Source organism: Nymphaea colorata, chromosome 3 (genome assembly GCF_008831285.2).
Source record: "Nymphaea colorata isolate Beijing-Zhang1983 chromosome 3, ASM883128v2, whole genome shotgun sequence".
NCBI classification, from domain to species: Eukaryota; Viridiplantae; Streptophyta; class Magnoliopsida; order Nymphaeales; family Nymphaeaceae; genus Nymphaea; species Nymphaea colorata.
In genome coordinates, this window is record NC_045140.1 from 9,286,340 (window position 1) to 9,309,069 (window position 22,730).

At 43.5% G+C, this 22,730-nt stretch overlaps 1 protein-coding gene across 1 annotated transcript in view; it reads left to right on the forward strand.

Annotated features, from left to right (window-relative positions):
• LOC116251544 (SUMO-conjugating enzyme UBC9-like) overlaps positions 1–22,730 on the forward strand; it is a 58,470-nt gene that overhangs the window by 15,547 nt on the left and 20,193 nt on the right. Inside the window, exon 2 of the mRNA XM_031625880.2 lies at positions 5,850–5,920. Coding sequence (XP_031481740.2) covers positions 5,850–5,920 — 71 coding nt within the window. The remainder of the gene's footprint in view (positions 1–5,849; positions 5,921–22,730) is intronic.

The window sequence follows — 22,730 nt, forward strand, 5'->3', positions numbered from 1 at the left end:
CAAGAGGTAAGCGTCCTTAACGAGGAAGAAAGGGGGTGCAACGACGTTGTTTCTCTTTGTCTTTGGGTTCGGCTTAGGGAGGAGGAGTTTGCTGGAATTCCAGCCAGTGATCTCTTCATTCCCACGGTGGAAACCAGTTGCAAAGGGTGTCTTACGAGTCACCAACTTTCCCCTTGATTAATCACGTAGATTTCTTGATTTCGTGCTTGAAACTAGCATTTGAACCGTGGAACTGAAGTTAAAATCAGCCACGGTCCAAGTCTGAAAATCTCGCCGAAAAGTTCAAAAGAAAAGAGAAAGAAAAGGGCTTGAAAAAGATAAAGAAAGAAAAGAAAAGAATAGAAAAATATCAGCCCAAGAATGAGCTAGAAAAGTTGAAATCCGGCGAGAATTTCCAAATTCCGGCGCACATTTGGGCGTCCGGCCACCGCTGCTATTATTCCGGTTAACATTGGTACATCTTCCGGCGAACTCCGGCAGAGGACAGCAAGCCAAAACAGTCCCTTCTGGCTGTACTTGACGGACATCATCAGAGTTAGGCGATATTGGTGAGATTTGGGGAAATTCCGGTCGACATTTGGGGAAGAACTCCCACCGCCGGCCACCTTGAGAAACCCTAGCCGATTTCCATTTTTGGTAAGTGTTTCTTCTTGTTCAATTCCATCCCTTCATCTTGCCACGTGGCCTAATCCTGTTGAGTTAGAGAGCAGCTAGAGAGAGAGAGAAGCCAGCTCGTCAACCCCTCCACTTCCTTTTCCACATTTGGTGGATCGCCCACCATTTGGTGAGAAAATCAAGGGGGGGAGATTGAGTAGCTAGGATTTATCTCCAACAATTTAGGATCTAGCTCTTCCTCCTCCAGCCAAGTGTCCCTTCTAGCTCCCCTCCAGCTCGCCCCTCCACCTCACCAACCAAATCCACCTCACCACATTTCTTGCTCCACCTAGCTAGACACCTCACCCAATCCCTAGCCTCTCTCCTAACATCTAGGAGATAGCCTCTACTCACCCGCCACCTAGGCTCATCCTCTAGATTCCAAATCTTAGTCACACCTAATCCATTTCACTCTTGACCTAGTCCACACGCCATTTCCATTTTCACCCAGCCTAGCCCTAAACCTACCCTAGCTACTTTGTAGGAACCTATCATTTCGCCCCTTCCCTTCACCGGTCAACTTAGGAGTTGGAACACCTGACCCCCTTTGCCCAACCTACCATTGACCAAGTCCACTTCCTGTACCTAGCCCAGCTCGCCCAAGCCCACCTTGACCGAGCTCACTGTCGTTCAACCCGACCTAGGTCAAGTCGCACCTAGTCGATTCCTACCTTAGCCCACAAGGGAGACCGCTCTTGAGCACCCTTGGAGTCTAGGAATCGGCGGCTTGACTAGTTCATTCCCTGCTGCTTCCGGCCACCTCCGGCGACCTCTGCTCCTTTTCCGGCCAGCATTCCGGCGGACATTCCAGCTGGTCCCGTCCACACAAGGCGCCGGCAATTGAAGCTCCTAGGCGATCACCGACGAGCATCTCTTCAACCGGTTCCTTTCGTGGCGCGTCTACCACTCCGGCGTGCCTGTTTCAGCCATCTCCGGTCAGCTCCGGCCACCTCCGGTGACTGCTGCTAATTTTCCGGCAACGTTTTCCGGCGAAGAACCAGCAGGTCCCCGCTCAATCCAGCAACCTCCCAAGGTGCTCCTAGGCGTTCACGGCGAGTACTTCTTCACTTCCGGCCAGCCGTTTGTCTTGGAGAGCGTTCGCATCTTCCGTGGTGTGTTGGTTAGTGTTAATTTGCTTCCGCATTTGTTTTAAGTTTTGCTTTGGGTCTTGAATCTTGTTTGTCTAGCGTGAGTCTTAGCTCCCTCTAGGGTGATCTTGGGGGTAGGCGAGGCCTTTGGCTTCGGAGTCGACCGGCCACGGGCGAGACCCTACCAATTTGGTATCAGAACTCCCACCGCCCGAGCTCACTGTCGTTCAACCCGACCTAGGTCAAGTCGCACCTAGGTCCGTGGTGCGGCTTCAGTCGAGACACATGAAAAAACCAGATGCACAAGAGCTGTAGGCGGTAATGCTATACGGTACGCTGCCTTCCCAATCTTCTGCAGAACTCTGAAAGGCCCATAGTATTTCGGTAGGAGCTTCGAATAAGGTTGCCCCAGCAATGATTTTTGTCTCATGGGCAATCTTTTCAACCAGACCATGTCTCCTACCTCAAACTCTCTATCTTTGCGCCCTTTATCATGGGCTTTCTTCATCATGGCTTGAGCTCTCTCGATATTCTTCTTTAAATTGGTAGGGTCTCGCCCGTGGCCGGTCAACTCCGAAGCCAAAGGCCTCGCCTACCCCCAAGATCACCCTAGAGGGAGCTAAGACTCACGCTAGACAAACAAGATTCAAGACCCAAAGCAAAACTTAAAACAAATGCGGAAGCAAATTAACACTAACCAACACACCACGGAAGATGCGAACCCCCCTTGATTTTCTCACCAAATGGTGGGCAATCCACCAAATGTGGAAAAGGAAGTGGAGGGGTTGACGAGCTGGCTTCTCTCTCTCTCTAGCTGCTCTCTAACTCAACAGGATTAGGCCACGTGGCAAGATGAAGGGATGGAATTGAACAAGAAGAAACACTTACCAAAAATGGAAATCGGCTAGGGTTTCTCAATGGGCTGAGTGGACATATAACACCAGTCTACATTCGGGCACTGGTGGCATTATATGGCTATCCTCCAACTACCATTCCGAGGTATGAAGTGAACACTGCTAGAGAGGATGAAGTAGACTGCACCTTGAGAAATCGCGACGAGATCCTTGCCACTTTAAAGAAGAATATCGAGAGAGCTCAAGCCAGGATGAAGAAAGCCCATGATAAAGGGCGCAAAGATAGAGAGTTTGAGGTAGGAGACATGGTCTGGTTGAAAAGATTGCCCATGAGACAAAAATCATTGCTGGGGCAACCTTATTCGAAGCTCCTACCGAAATACTATGGGCCTTTCAGAGTTCTGCAGAAGATTGGGAAGGCAGCGTACCGTATAGCATTACCGTTACCACCTACAGCTCTTGTGCATCCGATTTTTCATGTGTCTCGACTGAAGCCGCACCACGGACCAGTTCCTGAACAGCAAGAACCTTTACCTGATGTTGCACCTAGACCGTATCGTATCTTGAAGAACAGGTGGGTTACTCGTAATGGCAGGCCTCGTCATGAGGTTATGATTGAATGGGAAGGAGTCGATGGTGGCACTTCGTGGGAATTGTTTGAGAAGATTAAGCTGCAATTTCCTACAGGAGCTTGGGGACAAGCTCCATCTCAGGAGGGTGGATCTGAGGGTGGATCTGATACGGGCCACCCCTCAAATTGGCCACAAGCGGCCACGGATGTGGCCGAGAGCAGTCACAGAGGACAAGAGGAGTCCAATCTTCGGTTTGCTAGGGCTGAGCATAGTCAAGTTGACCCGGGCCTGGGTCAAGAAGGAGGAGAGGGAGGTGTGCAGCACTTGGGTTCACCCAAGGTTGAAGCGACTGAGGCTTTAAAAGATCAAGAAGGTGGGTCAAGTCCGTTTCCAGTTGAGTCCAGCCTTAGTCTTGGTCAAACCCGAGTCCCTTAGGGTCAGTCTAGGGCGAACCTAGGCAGGCTTGGTCCAAGTCGAACCCAAGCACGCGCGGGCTAGAGGAGGACCCGGTTTGAAGGTGAGACATTAGGTCTCAAGTATTTGTTTTTCGCTATTTGCTTTGGTATTTGTTTTTGCGCCTTGTGGAAGTGTGATTTGCTTTGAGTTTCAGACCCGGATCCAATGTTTAGATCCGTTCCATTTCAGCTACTATATAAACTTTGTAAGCAATTGATTTCGTATGCTATTGATTGATTTTGGAATGAAATTGAGTAATTAGTAGAATTAGCTTCTCTCTCTTCTCCTCGAATTCTCTCTTCTCCTTAGGCGAAAGTTCTTCTTCTCCATGCCTTCTTCTCTCTACGGTAGATCTGTAGCTTAGGTAGAAAGCAGCCATTGCTGCAACACCTCGAGGTCAAGACCTTCAACCCGCGGCTTCATCTTCTTCTCCTTGGTTTCTTTGCTCTTCTCCTCCACTCGGCCAAAGGTTGATCGGCTTTGGGAGTCTCCAAGTGCAAGGCGCAAGGTAGCTCTTCCTCCCGGTTTTTCCCCACTTCAATCCAAGGTGTCCATGGTGCAACCGAGCTTCTCCACCAGCAAGGTTAAGGGCCACGACTCCAACAGGGCAGGTCTTCATTGATCTAGGCGACTAGAAAGAAGAAGACATCCATCCATCCTTCGAGATCAAGAGGTAAGCGTCCTTAACGAGGAAGAAAGGGGGTGCAACGACGTTGTTTCTCTTTGTCTTTGGGTTCGGCTTAGGGAGGAGGAGTTTGCTGGAATTCCAGCCAGTGATCTCTTCATTCCCACGGTGGAAACCAGTTGCAAAGGGTGTCTTACGAGTCGCCAGCTTTCCCCTTGATTAATTACGTGTATTTCTTGATTTCGTGTTTGAAACAAGCAATGGAACTATGGTTTTGAAGTTAAAATCAGCCACGGTCCAAGTCTGAAAATCTCGCCGGAAAGTTCAAAAGAAAAAGAGAAAGAAAAGGGCTTGAAAAAGAAAAAGAAAGAAAAGAAAAGAATAGAAAAGTATCAGCCCAAGAATGAGATAGAAAAGTTGAAATCCGGCGAGAATTCCAAAATTCCGGCGCACATTTGGGCGTCCGGCCACCGCTGCTATTATTCCGGCTAACATTGGTACATCTTCCGGCGAACTCCGGCAAGGGACAGCAAGCCAAAACAGTCCCTTCTTGCTGTACTTGACGGACATCATCAGAGTTAGGCGATATTGGTGTTCTGGAAAATTATGAATTACCCAACTAGCGTGCTGTTCATCTACCAAAATGAAATAACTGTGATGTATATGACATGAAAGTTGCATTTCAATGTATTTACAGTTTTGTTTTCTTCTCAAATATGGAAATGTACATTCAAACTTCTCTGTGACTTAAAAATGACAAAGGGAATCAGTGTTTCTTGAGAAAATTATGGTCTATTTTTGAACTTGTCCTTGTCTGGTGGAATGTTATTGGAAGAATGTTGCCAGCAATTGTTCAGCATTCAGTGTTGTCAATTCTTGTTTCTAGAACAGGCTGGACTCAAGGAGCTAAGGTTTAGAACGATTGTTGCTATGATGTCCAGCTAGTGAACAGTTAATCCGACTAGCCAACTAATCAGTTCCCTGCTAAGTCACATGTGAATGGGGATATGGTCCTTGTACTCCCCATACCACAGATGCAGCACTGCGGTTAAGGGACATATCTGGATATCCGTTTTTTCTTTTAAACATTTTTTTGGTTAAAATTGAAAAAGGAAGGGCAGGAAGGGAGAGAGAGAGAACTGACTGTAAACCTGAATGGTTTTCAGTGAGAGAGAGAGAGAGAGAGAGAGGAAAAGGGCACACACTGAAAATCCTTTTGCTTGAACAGTGGTCCGCTTTATTTCTAAAATTTCTCTTCGAATTTTGTCAGGTAGAATTCTATTATTCTACATGTTGAAATACTGGGTGCATTTTCTGTTTCGATCTGCATTATGTGTCTTGTTATTTCTATTTGCAAGAGGTTCTTCAGCTGCTTTGAAGTCAAAACTAGAGACTAGAGTTAGATATGTTGGTACCACTCCTTCCTAGCTATGATATTTATCTGGTTGACATTGTATTCTTCCTTGATGTTCTTGCATTTCTCCAGTTTTTATCTTTTCTTCTTGAAGTCTGCTGTTGATATGTCAACCCTTTTTCCTTCTTGCATCCTCTGTTGTTTGTGTTTGTTTGTCCACTGATGGTTTCATTTTCTTCTTTTCAGAGGATATCTGCAAAAGATGCACTTGATGCTGAGTGTTTCTAGTGTGATCCGTTGCCATGTGGCCCGAAAAGGTACAAAATCTTTTGTTCATGCCAAGTCTCACAATTGACGGCCTTTTGTTAGCCCTGGCCTTCCTCTTAGTTAACCCAAATACGAGTCATCTCATGAGTTCCAGACCAAGAAGAAAAGGCAGCAGCAAAGGCAGCACGAAGAAACAGCCAAGCGGCAAAAATTACAGCATCCACAACAACATCAACGTTTGCCGCCAATTCAGCAGCCAGGGCAACCGCATATGCAAATCAGGCCTGGCCCTAACCAATGCCCCACCTCAAGTTGTTGGTGGGCCAAGTCACCACTACAATAAGCCTCGGGGACCTCCAGGAGGACGGAACATGTATCCTCAAGGCGGAAACCCAAGTGGTGGATACAATCCAAATCGTGGTGGCCAAGCTGGTGGATATGCTACTGGACCTTATCCACCTCAAGGCCGAGGTCCTGGTTATGCTGGAACCAGTATGCCTGGAAACAAGAATGTGTGATTTTCTCTTCGATGTTTATCATAGCTTGACTGGCGATGATGAACTTGTCAGGATATGGATGGGTTATGTGGGTTTTGTCTTGTGACTAGAATCTTCGTAGTAGCTATGCAGTCCAATTTCATGATATTCCTGGTTTACTTTTTGTAAGTTCAAATATCGTGGCACTAAAGCATTTGATGACTGCTTCACTTGATTCTAAAAGTATTGCTGCTAATGCTTTTGATAGCTTTTGGAAAATTATGAATTACCCAACTAGCGTGCTGTTCATCTACCAAAATGAAATAACTGTGATGTATATGACATGAAAGTGATACGTGGCATTTCAATGTATTTACAGTTTTGTTTTCTTCTCAAATATGGAAATGTACATTCAAACTTCTCTGTGACTTAAAAATGACAAAGGGAATCAGTGTTTCTTGAGAAAAATTATGGTCTATTTTTGAACTTGTCCTTGTCTGGTGGAATGTTATTGGAAGAATGTTGCCAGCAATTGTTCAGCATTCAGTGTTGTCAATTCTTGTTTCTAGAACAGGCTGGACTCAAGGAGCTAAGGTTTAGAACGATTGTTGCTATGATGTCCAGCTAGTGAACAGTTAATCCGACTAGCCAACTAATCAGTTCCCTGCTAAGTCACATGTGAATGGGGATATGGTCCTTGTACTCCCCATACCACAGATGCAGCACTGCGGTTAAGGGACATATCTGGATATCCGTTTTTTCTTTTAAACATTTTTTTGGTTAAAATTGAAAAAGGAAGGGCAGGAAGGGAGAGAGAGAGAACTGACTGTAAACCTGAATGGTTTTCAGTGAGAGAGAGAGAGAGAGAGAGAGGAAAAGGGCACGCACTGAAAATCTTTTTGCTTGAACAGTGGTCCGCTTTATTTCTAAAATTTCTCTTCGAATTTTGTCAGGTAGAATTCTATTATTCTACATGTTGAAATACTGGGTGCATTTTCTGTTTCGATCTGCATTATGTGTCTTGTTATTTCTATTTGAAAGAGGTTCTTCAGCTGCTTTGAAGTCGAAACTAGAGACTAGAGTTAGATATGTTGGTACCACTCCTTCCTAGCTATGATATTTATCTGGTTGACATTGTATTCTTCCTTGATGTTCTTGCATTTCTCCAGTTTTTATCTTTTCTTCTTGAAGTCTGCTGTTGATATGTCAACCCTTTTTCCTTCTTGCATCCTCTGTTGTTTGTGTTTGTTTGTCCACTGATGGTTTCATTTTCTTCTTTTCAAAGGATATCTGCAAAAGTGTTAGCGTATGGAGGTTCGGGTCTATTCAGACCCGATCCACTTGTTTTCTAATCCACACGCCTAAACATACTAGGCGGTGGCACATCTGTAAATGTTATATAATTTGTGTACATTTTGTTATAACCTGATTAGGTTTATTCTTTAATATAAGCTTAAGGATCACACGGCTAAAAGAGCAGGTGACTCTCTTTCTCCATTTGTCTTCTCTTCTTCTTCTTCTTCTCATTCTAGCAGATTTCAGACGGAGAGACGTGCATAAGCAAAGATTCTTACATGGTATCAGAGCCAGGTTCCCTCGTCCTCCGGTGAGTGGTTTCAGTTTGACGTGATTATCCCTAATCTGCCCTAAGTACTCATTTCTGGCGTGGATATCCCTCATTTCTGTTTCTGCCTTGAATCTTGTGTGATTTGCCCTAAATCCATTTGCCCTAATTTCAGTCCGTTTTTGCCCTAATTCTGTTTTCTGCCTCAATTCTGTTTTCTGCCCTAATTCTGTTTTCTGCCCTAATTCCGGTCCGTTTTTGCCCTAATTCTGTTTTCTGCCTCACGTTGTCTGCCCTAATCATCTTTATTCAGTCATGGATCAGCCGACGCCCTCTCTTCTATCCTCCAGTTTTCTCTCCCAACTTATTTCCCAAAAATTGAATCATAGTAACTATTTGACTTGGAAACGTCAAATTGTTCCATTTATTAAAAGTCATAGACTCTATGGGCATATCGATGGCACTACTCCAGCACCTCCAAAATATATTTACCGTGAAGTGAAGAAGACCGTAGTGGGAGATCAAGCTATTGGGGCTTCGGCTGGAAGTGAAACTAGCATTGAATATGATACTCTTACGGAAAGTAATCCTGAATATGATGTTTGGCTGGCCCACGACCAGTCACTTGTCGCATATATTACTTCTACCTTGTCAGAGGAGGTATTAGGAGGCATTGATGATGATTTGACAGCCTTAGAATTGTGGTCTACCCTTGCCACAACGTATTCTCAAGTATCGGAAGCACGGTTTCTGCAATTAAGAAGACAATTTCAGGATATCAAGCGTGGGACGCGTACAGTTTTGGAATATCTGAATGAAATAAAAAACGTAAGTGATCAACTTGCTGCCATTGGACATCCTGTCAGCGATAAAGACAAAGTGCAACAAGCCTTGAGTGGCCTGGGAACAGAGTTTGATATTTTTTGCACAGCCTTGGAGGTTTTACCTGTCCTCCCATCTTTTGAAGATCTGAAAGCCAAGTTATTTCAACACGAAGCTAGTCGTGTCCAGCGACAGAATTTGACTTCTCCCAACAGCCACAATGTATTGATCACAGGAACACATGCATTGCAAGGGAATCGTACTCGACCTTGGACTCCTCAGGCAGGAATGGGAAGAGGGATTCTCCCGACACCACCAGGCATGAATACTACTGCTGCCACATCTAGAAGGGTTCCAACTTGCTTTTATTGTAATAAGAGGGGACATGTGAAATCAGAATGTTGGCACAATCCTCAGAATAAGAATAATCAAGTCAGGCGTGAAAACAAGGCAGCAGCAGGGTCCGTTTCATCCTCATCTAGCTCAAATCCAACATCAAATGTTTCATCGGAGGTGCAACAACTTCTTATGACAGCCTTATCTAAGCTCCACTTGAAGCAAAATGAGCAAGGAGAGTGGTATGTGGACTCTGGAGCAGCAGCCCATGTTACTGGTGACACAGGTACTTTATCTAGTGTTTTCCCTTATTTAGATCAAGGCTCAGTTGTCACGGGAGATGGTTCCCATCACACAATATCGCACATTGGAAATGCACAAATATCTATGGGTTCCTCTTCCATTCCATTAAAGGATGTCCTTGTTGTTCCAAATATTATCTCAGTGTCCAAACTGATTGATGATACTCACTCCTTTGTTGAATTTACACCGTCTTCTGTTTATGTCAAGGATGCTCGAACCAAGAGGATGTTCGCTGAGGGCACTCGCAAAGGCGACATGTATGTTCTTGAAGAAGCTCCAAAGTTGTCAAAATCTCACTCTTCAGATCCATCCTTTTCAATTCATAGTGAAATCAATGTCGCAGAATATAATAAGCCATCCATTTGGCATGGTCGGTTAGCTCATTGTAGTCAGTCTTTTGTTCGAAGTCTTGTTGCAGACGGGCTCTTAGATAAGTCCAGTCTGAGTTCAGTCAGTGAGTCCAGCATGTGCTCGAGTTGTCATCTCTGTAAAAGCCATGCCCTTCCTTTTCAATTAATAAATAAAAGAGCTTCAAAGGTTTTTGACACTATACATTCCGATGTTTGGGGGCCTGCTCCAATTCCTTCTTCTTCTGGGAGTAGATATTATGTTATTTTTATTGATTCATATTCCCGATATACTTGGATTCACTTCATCAAACACAAATCAGAAGTCTTCCGCCTGTTTACTCAATTTCATGCTTTGGTTCGGAACAAATATTCCAGCAATATTGTGCATTTTCAATGTGATGGTGGTGGTGAATTTATTTCTAATGAATTTACTGAGTATCTACTAGATAATGAGATCACTAGACAAACTTCATGCCCGCATACACCTCAGCAAAATGGAATTGCTGAAAGGAAACATAGGCATATTGTTGAAAGCGCCCTTAGCATGATGCATGACACAGACTTACCTATGACATTGTGGACCGAGGCTTTTCATACAGCTGTTCATGTTATAAATCGACTGCCATTGGCTTTGCTTGATGGAAAATCTCCATTTTTTCTATTACATCAAGAACAGCCGTGTTATGAAGATTTACGTGTTTTTGGATGTGTGTGCTATGTACATGTTGATGTTTCCTTACGAAACAAATTTCAAGATCGTGCTGTTTTGTGCAGATTTATAGGGTATGCAGAAAATTACAAGGGTTATAGGTGTTACAACCCTAAAACTGGGCGTGTACATATTTCACGGCATGTTGTTTTTGATGAAAGCAAGTTACAGGACTCCAAGGCAACTTCTTTAACACTCAAGGACAAAAATGAGGTTTATGATACTTGGTTACATGCTGAAATCTTAAGACAAGGGGCGGAAAAGTTGAATGAACACAAGGAGCAAGCTGTTAATGAACCCAAAACACCTGTCAGTAGCTCCTTGGACAGCGTGCCTCCATTTCCTCAACCCAATGATCCACCTCCATATAATCGATTTTTAGGCCTGGTGTATTCTAGGCGATCAGTTCCTACGGCAGAACCTACCGCAGTTCCACGCCAGTCACAACGCGTGAGACATCCTATTGATAGATGGGTGAGCTATAATACTTTTTCTTTGGATTTTCAGTTGTTTATGACAGAAGTCAACAAAAAGGTGGAACCAAAATCTTATCACCATGCGAGTAAGGAAAAATGTTGGGTTGAAGCTATGAATGAGGAAATGGCAGCCTTACATGAATGTCAAACTTGGCAGATTGTTCTTCGTCCAAATACTAAGAATGTTGTAGGTTCTAAGTGGGTTTACAAGCTGAAATATAAGCCAATGGTAGCATTGATCGACATAAGGCGCGTCTTGTGGCACGCGGGTTCACTCAACAATATGGGGAAGATTATGATGAAACATTCAGTCCAGTCATCAAGATGGGAACAATACGCGTGATTATTTCTCTTGCAGTCTCATATGGGTGGCCTCTTTATCAGTTAGATGTTAAAAATGCATTTCTTCATGGGATTCTTAAGGAGGAGGTCTACATGGAGCAACCCCCTGGCTATACTACTCATGATCCTCAACAATGGGTTTGTAAATTACAAAAATCTCTATATGGGTTGAAGCAAGCTTCTAGATCATGGTTCGATCGTTTTTCTCATCATATACAACAAGTTGGTTTTCTCCGAAGCTCTCTCGATCACTCTTTGTTTATCTATCATTCCGGAGAAGCTACCACTTGGTTGCTTATATATGTTGATGATATTGTTATCACTGGGAACTCGACATCACATATATCCTATGTTAAAAATATGTTGAAGCAAGAATTCAAGATGAAGGATCTTGGCGAATTACGGTATTTTTTGGGTGTTGAGCTTGACAGGACAAATGATAGATTGACTCTTACGCAGCACAAGTATACCCTAGATGTTTTGGACAGGGCAGACATGACTAATTGCAAACCCATAACTACTCCTAGTGTTCTAAACACTAAGTTGACTTCATCTGATGGAACTGCAGCATATTCCGATCCTACATTCTATCGCAGCATTGTTGGTATGTTACAATACCTCATTTTTACTCGCCCAGACATAGTATATGCTGTAAATCAGATTTCTCAGTTCATGCATGCCCCCACAGAAGGACATATGGATGCCGCTAAGCGGATATTGCGGTATCTCAAAGCTTCTCTTGGAGATGGACTAGTCTACACAAAATGCCCCAATCTTTCTCTTGGACATAGCATATATACATATACTGATGCAGACTGGGCAGGCGATCCCGATGATCGACGATCAGTTTCAGGCTTCTGTCTTTTTCTTGATTCTAATCTCATCTGTTGGAGCAGTAAAAAGCAGCGTGCTGTTGCACGATCCAGCACTGAGGCAGAGTATAGAGCAATGGCTGCAGGGACCGCTGAAACATCATGGTTACGACATTTGCTTGGAGAGCTTAATCTTCCTATTGCCCAATCATCATTACTATGTGACAATCAAAGTGCAATAAAAATTGCCTTCAATCCCATTTTGCATAATCGTACCAAACACATAGAGATTGATCAACACTTCATCCGTCAGAAGGTTGAAGAAGCCGAGATCGTGCCTACTTATATATCCACCAGTGAACAGATAGTTGATATCTTTACTAAAGGACTCACAGGGCAGCATTTTTGGGACTTGAAGAACAAGTTATGCATGGTCAAATCTCATGCACAACTTGAGGGGGGCTGTTAGCGTATGGAGGTTCGGGTCTATTCAGACCCGATCCACTTGTTTTCTAATCCACACGCCTAAACATACTAGGCGGTGGCACATCCGTAAATGTAATATAATTTGTGTACATTTTGTTATAACCTGATTAGGTTTATTCTTTAATATAAGCTTAAGGATCACACGGCTAAAAGAGCAGGTGACTCTCTTTCTCCATTTGTCTTCTCTTCTTCTTCTTCTTCTCATTCTAGCAGATTTCAGACGGAGAGACGTGCATAAGCAAAGATTCTTACAAAAAGATGCACTTGATGCTGAGTGTTTCTAGTGTGATCCGTTGCCATGTGGCCCGAAAAGGTACAAAATCTTTTGTTCATGCCCAAATACGAGTCATCTCATGAGTTCCAGAGCAAGAAGAAAAGACAACAGCAAAGGCAGCACGAAGAAACAGCCAAGAGGCAAAAATTACAGCATCCTCAACAGCATCAACGTTTGCCGCCAATTCAGCAGCCAGGGCAACCGCATATGCAAATCAGGCCTGACCCTAACCAATGCCCCACCTCAAGTTGTTGGTGGGCCAAGTCACCACTACAATAAGCCTCGGGGACCTCCAGGAAGACAGAACTGGTATCCTCAAGGTGGAAACCCAAGTGGTGGATACAATCCAAATCGTGGTGGCCAAGCTGGTGGATATGCTACTGGACCTTATCCACCTCAAGGCCGAGGTCCTGGTTATGCTGGAACCAGTATGCCTGGAAACAAGAATGTGTGATTTTCTCTTCGATGTTTATCATAGCTTGACTGGCGATGATGAACTTGTCAGCATATGGATGGGTTATGTGGGTTTTGTCTTGTGACTAGAATCTTCGTAGTAGCTATGCAGTCCAATTTCATGATATTCCTGGTTTACTTTTTGTAAGTTCAAATATCGTGGCACTAAAGCATTTGATGACTGCTTCACTTGATTCTAAAAGTATTGCTGCTAATGCTTTTGATAGCTTTCTGGAAAATTATGAATTACCCAACTAGCGTGCTGTTCATCTACCAAAATGAAATAACTGTGATGTATATGACATGAAAGTGATACGTGGCATTTCAATGTATTTACAGTTTTGTTTTCTTCTCAAATATGGAAATGTACATTCAAACTTCTCTGTGACTTAAAAATGACAAAGGGAATCAGTGTTTCTTGAGAAAAATTATGGTCTATTTTTGAACTTGTCCTTGTCTGGTGGAATGTTATTGGAAGAATGTTGCCAGCAATTGTTCAGCATTCAGTGTTGTCAATTCTTGTTTCTAGAACAGGCTGGACTCAAGGAGCTAAGGTTTAGAACGATTGTTGCTATGATGTCCAGCTAGTGAACAGTTAATCCGACTAGCCAACTAATCAGTTCCCTGCTAAGTCACATGTGAATGGGGATATGGTCCTTGTACTCCCCATACCACAGATGCAGCACTGCGGTTAAGGGACATATCTGGATATCCGTTTTTTCTTTTAAACATTTTTTTGGTTAAAATTGAAAAAGGAAGGGCAGGAAGGGAGAGAGAGAGAACTGACTGTAAACCTGAATGGTTTTCAGTGAGAGAGAGAGAGAGAGAGAGAGGAAAAGGGCACGCACTGAAAATCTTTTTGCTTGAACAGTGGTCCGCTTTATTTCTAAAATTTCTCTTCGAATTTTGTCAGGTAGAATTCTATTATTCTACATGTTGAAATACTGGGTGCATTTTCTGTTTCGATCTGCATTATGTGTCTTGTTATTTCTATTTGCAAGAGGTTCTTCAGCTGCTTTGAAGTCAAAACTAGAGACTAGAGTTAGATATGTTGGTACCACTCCTTCCTAGCTATGATATTTATCTGGTTGAGATTGTATTCTTCCTTGATGTTCTTGCATTTCTCCAGTCTTTATGTTTTCTTCTTGAAGTCTGCTGTTGATATGTCAACCCTTTTTCCTTCTTGCATCCTTTGCTGTTTGTGTTTGTTTGTCCACTGATGGTTTCATTTTCTTCTTTTCAGAGGATATTTGCAAAAGATGCACTTGATGCTGAGTGTTTCTAGTGTGATCCGTTGCCATGTGGCCCGAAAAGGTACAAAATCTTTTGTTCATGCCAAGTGTCACAATTGACGGCCTTTTGTTAGCCGGTTCTGGCCTTCCTCTTAGTTTACCCAAATACGAGTCATCTCATGAGTTCCAGAGCAAGAAGAAAAGACAACAGCAAAGGCAGCACGAAGAAACAGCCAAGAGGCAAAAATTACAGCATCCTCAACAACATCAACGTTTGCCGCCAATTCAGCAGCCAGGGCAACCGCATATGCAAATCAGGCCTGACCCTAACCAATGCCCCACCTCAAGTTGTTGTTGGGCCAAGTCACCACTACAATAAGCCTCGGGGACCTCCTGGAGGACAGAACAGGTATCCTCAAGGCGGAAACCCAAGTGGTGGATACAATCCAAATCGTGGTGGCCAAGCTGGTGGATATGCTACTGGACCTTATCCACCTCAAGGCCGAGGTCCTGGTTATGCTGGAACCAGTATGCCTGGAAACAAGAATGTGTGATTTTCTCTTCGATGTTTATCATAGCTTGACTGGCGATGATGAACTTGTCAGTATATGGATGGGTTATGTGGGTTTTGTCTTGTGACTAGAATCTTCGTAGTAGCTATGCAGTCCAATTTCATGATATTCCTGGTTTACTTTTTGTAAGTTCAAATATCGTGCCATAGTCATAATTACTCACCATTGCAGTTTCTTTTATTGTATTTACATGCCTCGTGGCACGTAATCTGTTTTTTTTTTTTTTTTGTTGAATTGCATGCTCCAAGTACAATTGTTGATACACTTCTATGAAAGTTTGGGATTTGAACTTAATATCTAGTGAACACAGTCAATCCTGTTTCATTTTTGCATAGGAATGGTTGGGTTGTTTGTATGGTGTAGCAGTTCTGAAGTTCTTTCACCAGTTGCTTCTCCCCAATATGCCACTTTGCAATCCCTTCACGTCAAAGACTGAAATGACTTGAACATGGGAATGCCTCTTTGTTAGCATACAGGAAGATCAATGAATCAGTGGACCTGGGGAGCCCTTTAGAAAGGCGAACTAATCTTGGACTATCACTAATTCTTCTTTTTTTTAAAAAAAAAAAATCTCAGGTTTGGTTCTTTTCTGTTCATTCGTCTGCAATTAGCCCTGGATATGCTTTGTGCTCCAAATTACCATGCCGGGCGCCCCTTGTGCGAAGGGGAGATGGCCTAAGGTTTTGGAGAACATTGAACTTTTATTTGTACGATCGTTTTTGAAGTTGACTAGGAATTGTAGCTGTTGTCTTGTGTTTCTGATAGAATTTTCACCAAATTAAAAATTGTTTTTAAATATAAAAACGACCTTCAAAAATTTTTGTTTTTTTTTTGTATCTAAAACTTCTTTGGCATATGTAAAATGGCCACCAGTTGGACCAATTAGGTTGGATTTGCAACATTATTTAGTGTTCTTCATTTTTTTTAGAATTTTGGGTCTTTAGTCGTTAACCTCACACGACATTGGTGGAAAGGTTTGCTTTGTTGTTTTCATTTTTTTTTTTTGAGTGAAATTTTATATCTTATAGTTGGTAAGGGTTCAACTTAGTAAATATAGGTTCACTTCTTCGTTTTTAGGACGTGTTTATGTTCCTATAAACTGTTTTATTTTTTTTTTTGCTTGAATTCTTGATTTATTTAGCATAAGGTGCAAGGCAGGAGTGATTAGATAGGCGGGGTTAGAGTAGAATAGATGATTTGTATTTGATTTTTGAATTCGATAGTTCGATTTTTGAATTGGATAATTTGATCTTCCCATAGGAGAGCATATGAAGTTCTTCTACCCAACAAATCAGTCTGGTTTCATAAAAACTTCTCTTTTGGTAGAAGAGAGTTCCTACTTCCAGGTGATATGCCATTTGATGTTAAGTATTTTTTTGAAAGAGAAAATTTTTTATTGTGCCTAGAAACATTTTAAAAGTGTCTTATCATGCAATGATATGCCTTCGTTTTGTTCTTACTACCTGCCCAAGTAAAAGGAAACTTTCAAGTTTTTTTTGTTGTCAATCATTAGAAGAGGAAATCTAGAAAAATCCTATGAAGCTGAGAAAGTCAAGACTAGGAGATGGTATTGGCTCTAGTGATCAAGTGTCTGTAAGGGTTTAGCAGGAAAATATCTTAAGAGAAAAGCCATAATGCCTTATAAAATATTGACAGGTAGCAAAATAAGAGTTGAGAGATGGGCTCGGGGCTTGTGTAGTTGTTCCTCTGGGTTAATAATCAAGAGTACCGGGTAGGCATATAGGTGATTTATGTCTATGCCGCGAAGATAATGACTTATGAACTTTTGGCATGTTGAAAACCCGCAAGGTGCACCAATGCGGTGGAGCTTCGTAGTAGCCTTTGGGGTGGTGAGGTATTCCCTCAAAGGTGAAGGTCGGCCTGAAAAAGAAAATCAAAAGCAAGAAAAAATGAAAAGGAAAAAAGGCAAATGCAGAAAAAAAGGAAGAAAAAGAAGCAAAACCAAGAAAAACAAAAAAGGTACCTGTCAAGAGATAAATGGCATGAAGGCTGAACTCGAAGGAATTGAAATGCGACAATCTTTCATGGATGTGCGATCCTTGGGTCAATATCTGCTCTTCTTTTTTATTTCCTAAGACGTTGAGGATGATTACTTTATGTTCATTTTTTGGAAATTTAAAGGCTTCCCTTCTAGAGATTCAACAACATTGATGCGAAATGAATCCCGATGCTTGTACGGTATTGAGGGTAAATGAAAGGCATATCATTTGCACGACACGAGCACTTTCTACTTATGATTTAAATTGATGATTTATAAACTATTTAAAAGTAAACACTTGACATCTCTTGTAATGTTTCCTGACTTCATGGGCATATGAGGAACTCCCAGCCCCTCTCTGTTTTTGAAAAATGTTGTCCTTTTTATTACCAAACCGCTAGTCCATTCATAGAATAGATGAAACCCGTCAAACATATTCCACTCATGCTGAGTGTAATGAATTTTCCATGTTCCCCTTTCCATGTTCCCATCACAATTTGTTTTATTGTGAAGGCTAGATGGTATTTTTGTTGATTTCTCTTTTAAGGTTTGCTTAGGAAAGGGCTTGAAAGAGTCGTTAGCTTTTAACTTTTTTATCATTATTATTATTATTATTATTTACATTGTCAGTGTCTTTTGATTCATGCAGCTGATGTCGAAGTTTAAAGCCCAACTCATCAGTGTTCTTGTGGATGTACAGTGGTTTTGGAAAAGCCGATTCATGTTGCACGAGAGTTTGATCTTGTTCTTCAAAATCAAGTTTTTATTTGAGTTCCCAACAAAGTTGTGGCATCCAATTTGATTTGAGTGAGTTTACATAAATTTTTGGCTGAAACAAAAACTGACTATTGCTGGTTGCAAAAGTTCGCACGGAGACAGGCAAATGCTGTCATTGTTTGTTTTTGTTGTTTGTTTGTTAGCTTGTCATAATTGGTAGGAAGCCAAGTGTTATGCATGTACATTGCCTGAGAGCTTGAAACCACACCCTCTACGTCGGAAATCTCCTACAATTGCAGAGATTGCTGCAGAATTCTATTCCGAAACTGTGGATGTTTGGGTGACTTTAACATTTGATGAATGATTTGTTTTGCTTGCCAAGACTTATCCCTTGGGTTTAGTTTATTTTATTGTAGGGAATCTGATATGACCCAGTGGTTGCAAAGTTGATGTCGAAAACAGAGATTTTTTGCTAGAGAAATTTACATATATGTGCAGAAATTGGATTGCTTGCAGAAACCAAACAAGTTTCAATTGGTCTATCTTTTACCTGAATTGAGTTAGGATTTTGGGTGTGATATGACAGCTTAAGTCAGAGTCGTGTAGGCTTATTTCACTGTCTTTCAAATTTGCTTATCTTTTGGTCCAGTTAATTTAGAGAACATAGATTTCAAGTAAGGATTTTGGTTATTTTCTGTTTCATGTATATCATTTTAAAGTGTTTATTAGTTGAGCTTAGAGTTCTTGCTCGTGAGTGGGTCTAAGCTCTAGGTTTATGCCCTTGTTTTTCTTTGTTCTCATTTTTTTTCAAGTTCGTCATTGCAGCCGCAGGCACTTCTGGATAAATGTAAGGGCGGATGCATTCAGTGGAGGAGTTGGAGCACAAGTCAAAGATCTAAATTGACACAGGGTTGCCCTTTCAAGCAACCGCACTTCAGGAATTGTTTATTTTTCAACTTCTGTAATTAAAGTAGTAGCATCACTCTTGAAGAACCTTTTGACTTGTTTCTATTTGAGGTAGTAAATGTGCATTTTTTGGTCTAACTTATTGGACTCTTAGTTTCCTCAAACTGCATAAAACTGCTAGTTCAACCAGTGATTTTGCAGAGGTTAGGGACCGACTTTTGTATGTGTTAGAATATGTTGTTGTGGGAACCGGGTCCATATCTGGACCCGGTTCTATGGGGCGCGGGTACCGACGTGGGCTCGGTACCCTAGGCGGCTTCTCCTCTCTCCCTCTTTATATTGTCACTTATGTTTAAGTGTTGGATTAAGTGAAATAGAATTTTCTCTCTCCTAGGGTTGCGGTGAGCCCCTAGGTCAGAGCTTCCCCGTGGTTTTTCACCTCTTTCTGAGGTTTTCCACGTATATTGTGTGTTCGTTCTCTACTCTCTCTTTGTGGTTCGTGTTTCTACATGGTATCAGAGCCAGCGAAGTTGGAGAAGCGTTTTTTTTTTTCCCGAGGATTTTTCGTCGCCCGACGCCGTTGAAGTTCCGGCGCCGCTGCTGCCCCTGTGACGTCGCCCTGCTCTGCCGCCGCCGTCCTCTGTTCCGTCGCCTGCCTTCCGTCGCCGCTGCCTCATTCCCGTCGCCGCTGCCTCATTCCCGCCGCTGTGCCTCTTGTTGCTGTGTGCTTGTTTGTGATGGCAGAAGCGATGGGGACTCAAAAAGTTGCCGTTCTTGACGCGGGCAGCACCTCCAAGACTGAGAACGTGCCGATCCAGGTCACCTCCATCCGTCTGACCAAGGACAATTACCTAACTTGGTCTGCCGCTCTCCAGATTGGGATTACTAGCCGTGGGCGTCTCTCTTACATCACTAGCGACAAACCTGCACCCATCAAATCTGATCCTCAATGGGCGACGTGGGCGTTGGAGGACAGCCAAGTGAAGGTGTGGATTATCAGCTCCGTGTCCTCCGATATCCAGCCCCTCATTCTGCGGAAGCCGACCTCTTTTGATATGTGGACTGTGCTTGCAAAGATGTATGGTCGCAAGAAGAGACATCTGCGTACCTATTAGATTAAACGCAGTATTTACTCCTTGACACAGGGTGATTTGTCTGTTGCTGCCTTCTATGCTGCCCTGAAGACCAAATGGGAGGAGCTAGATTATCATGTGACTGATGAGTGGAAGTGCGGTTCAGATCATTCCCTCTACTGGGAAAAGGAATGGATGGACCGTACGTTTCTGTTTCTGGGAGGCATGCAGGATGAATTTGAGTCTGTTCGTAGCCAGATTCTTAATGGTGATGAGATTCCGGGGATAGAGGAAGTATATGCTCGTGTTGAGTCTGAAGAACAACGTCGCCAGGTGATGCATCTTGACACCGGTCATGGCCCCTCTGCCTTTGTCAGCCGTGCCTCAGGGACTGGGCAGCGTCTTGCCCGGCATTGCACTCTATTGAAGTATGTTATATGGGTCTCGGGACCGGGTCCGGATCCGTATCCGATCCAACTTGTAGCCCTTGTTGGGCATTATTTAAGTCGTGTAACCCTAATCCTTATGGTGTGAATGAAAGACTAAGGAGAGAGAGAGTCTGGCGGCTAGTGGGCACCGACTCCTCCTCATTCGTGGTTTTTTCCCTCTTGTTGAGGGTTTTCCACGTTACATCGTGATCGTTGTTTCTCTTCCTCTTCTTGTTCGTGTTTCTACATGGTATCAGAGCCGACGAGTTTGGGAAATTTTTAGGGTTTGTGAAGTTCCAACCCTAATATCTCTCACCGCTACCATCGCCACCACTGCAGTCACCGCCGCCGCTGCAGCAGCCACCGCCGCTGCCGCTGCCACTGCCACTGCCGCCGCCGCCACCGTTGCTGCAGCAGCCACCACCGCCGCTGTACCCAATACCACCGTCGCTGTTTCCGCCGCCGCCGGTGTCACCCTTTGCGCCATCGCCATCACAGCCACTCTTGCGGCGTCGCTCTTGCGCTGTCGCTCTTGCGTTGTTGACCGTCGCCGTCACCGTTGTCCCTTTCGCCACTGCCTTTTGCGCCGTAGTCTTGCTTCCCGGAGAAGAAAGAAGATATGCGTGCTTAGGCGCTTCCTAGGCTTGCCTCCCCCTATTCACGTCACTTCCTAGGGGTCTTTTGCAAATCCGGTGAAGTGCATCCACCTCTTACCTGCAATATATTGCTTGGTTGATCTTTGATTCCATCTTCTTGTTTTTTTTTGGCGCCCACCGTGCAAGAAGAGGTGGCTGGTCCGTGACTTGGTAGAGGACGTAAAGGAGGAGAGAAGCGTAACTTGAGGATTGCCTCAACGTCCGCCGGCGCTCCGGCGATCGCATCCCCCTTTCCTTACAAAAGACCGGGGTTAAATTGGTCTTACGGGTGAAGGCTTTCCTCGTCTCGAAGTTGATTTCCTATTCACTTCTATACATTGATACTTGTTGGGTTTTGCCTCTTGGATCTTGATTCCAGCAAGGAGAACGTGTGGCGCAACCTCTACCCGTGGGAGATTGCAGCCCGAGAGAGAGAAGGCACCGCTTCCGTCGAGCGACATCGACGATCGTTTCCCCCAATCGACATTCCGTTCACTCTTGGCGATCGAGTTTGAGCTTCCCATCGCCCTGCGAAAGGGTGTCAGGTCATGTACTCAACATCCTATTGGTAACTTTGTTTCATATTCTAGACTGAGCAAGGACTACAAATGCTTTGTATCTTCTCTTTCTTTGACTATGATTCCCAGGAATGTTGCTGAGGCTCAGAGTGATCCTAAGTGGACTTATGCAATGCAAGAAGAGATGGAAGCCTTGCGAAGAAACATGACATGGGAAGTTGTAAAGATTCCTGAGGCGGCTCACTTGGTTGGATCTAAGTGGGTCTACACCATCAAGTACAAACCAGATGGGAGTGTTGAAAGATACAAAGCTCGTCTTGTGGCCAAGGGGTTTAGTCAGAAATATGGGATTGATTATTTGGAGACCTTTGCTCCTGTTGTAGGGAAGTTAATTTATCTTACTCTCACTAGACTTGATATTACCTTTGCTGTGAATGTGATGAGTCAGTTCATGCATGCTCCCACGGATGCCCACTTGAAGGCTGTTGACAGGATCTTGTGCTACTTGAAGAGGAATCCTGGCAAAGGTCTCTTATATGTCAAGCACTCTTGGGATTGAAGGTTATTCAGATGCAGACTGGGCAGGCTGTATTGACACTAGGAGGTCCACCTCTGGCTATTGTATTTATTTGGGAGGGAATCTCATAGTGTGGAGAAGTAAAAGGCAAGATGTTTGTTCGCGTTCCAGTGCTGAAGCAGAACTGAGCTTTTGTGGCTGAAAGTATTGTTGACTGATATTGGTATAAAGGTTGAAGAACCAATGAAGATGTATTGCGATAACAAGTCCGCAATTAACTTGGCCAACAACCCTATCAACCCTGTGCTTCATGACAGAACAAAGCATATTGAGATTGACCGGCATTTCATTCGAGAGAGAATTGATGCTAAAGAACTTGTACTTCCTTACATGAGATCTGAAGACCAAACTGCTGATGTTCTGACGAAGGCTTTATCTTCGACCTCATTTGAGAGAAATGTATCCAAGTTGGGCATGTTTGATATGTATGCCCAACTTGAGGGGGAGTGTTGAAGTATGTTATATGGGTCTCGGGACCGGGTCCGGATCCGTATCCGATCCAACTTGTAGCCCTTGTTGGGCATTATTTAAGTCGTGTAACCCTAATCCTTATGGTGTGAATGAAAGACTAAGGAGAGAGAGAGTCTGGCGGCTAGTGGGCACCGACTCCTCCTCATTCGTGGTTTTTTCCCTCTTGTTGAGGGTTTTCCACGTTACATCGTGATCGTTGTTTCTCTTCCTCTTCTTGTTCGTGTTTCTACACACTCATTGCAACAAGTTGGGGCATTCGGTGGATTTCTGTTGGGATCTTCATCCCGAGAAGAGACTGGTCAGAGGTCGTCCTCCCTCTGGCAAGCGTA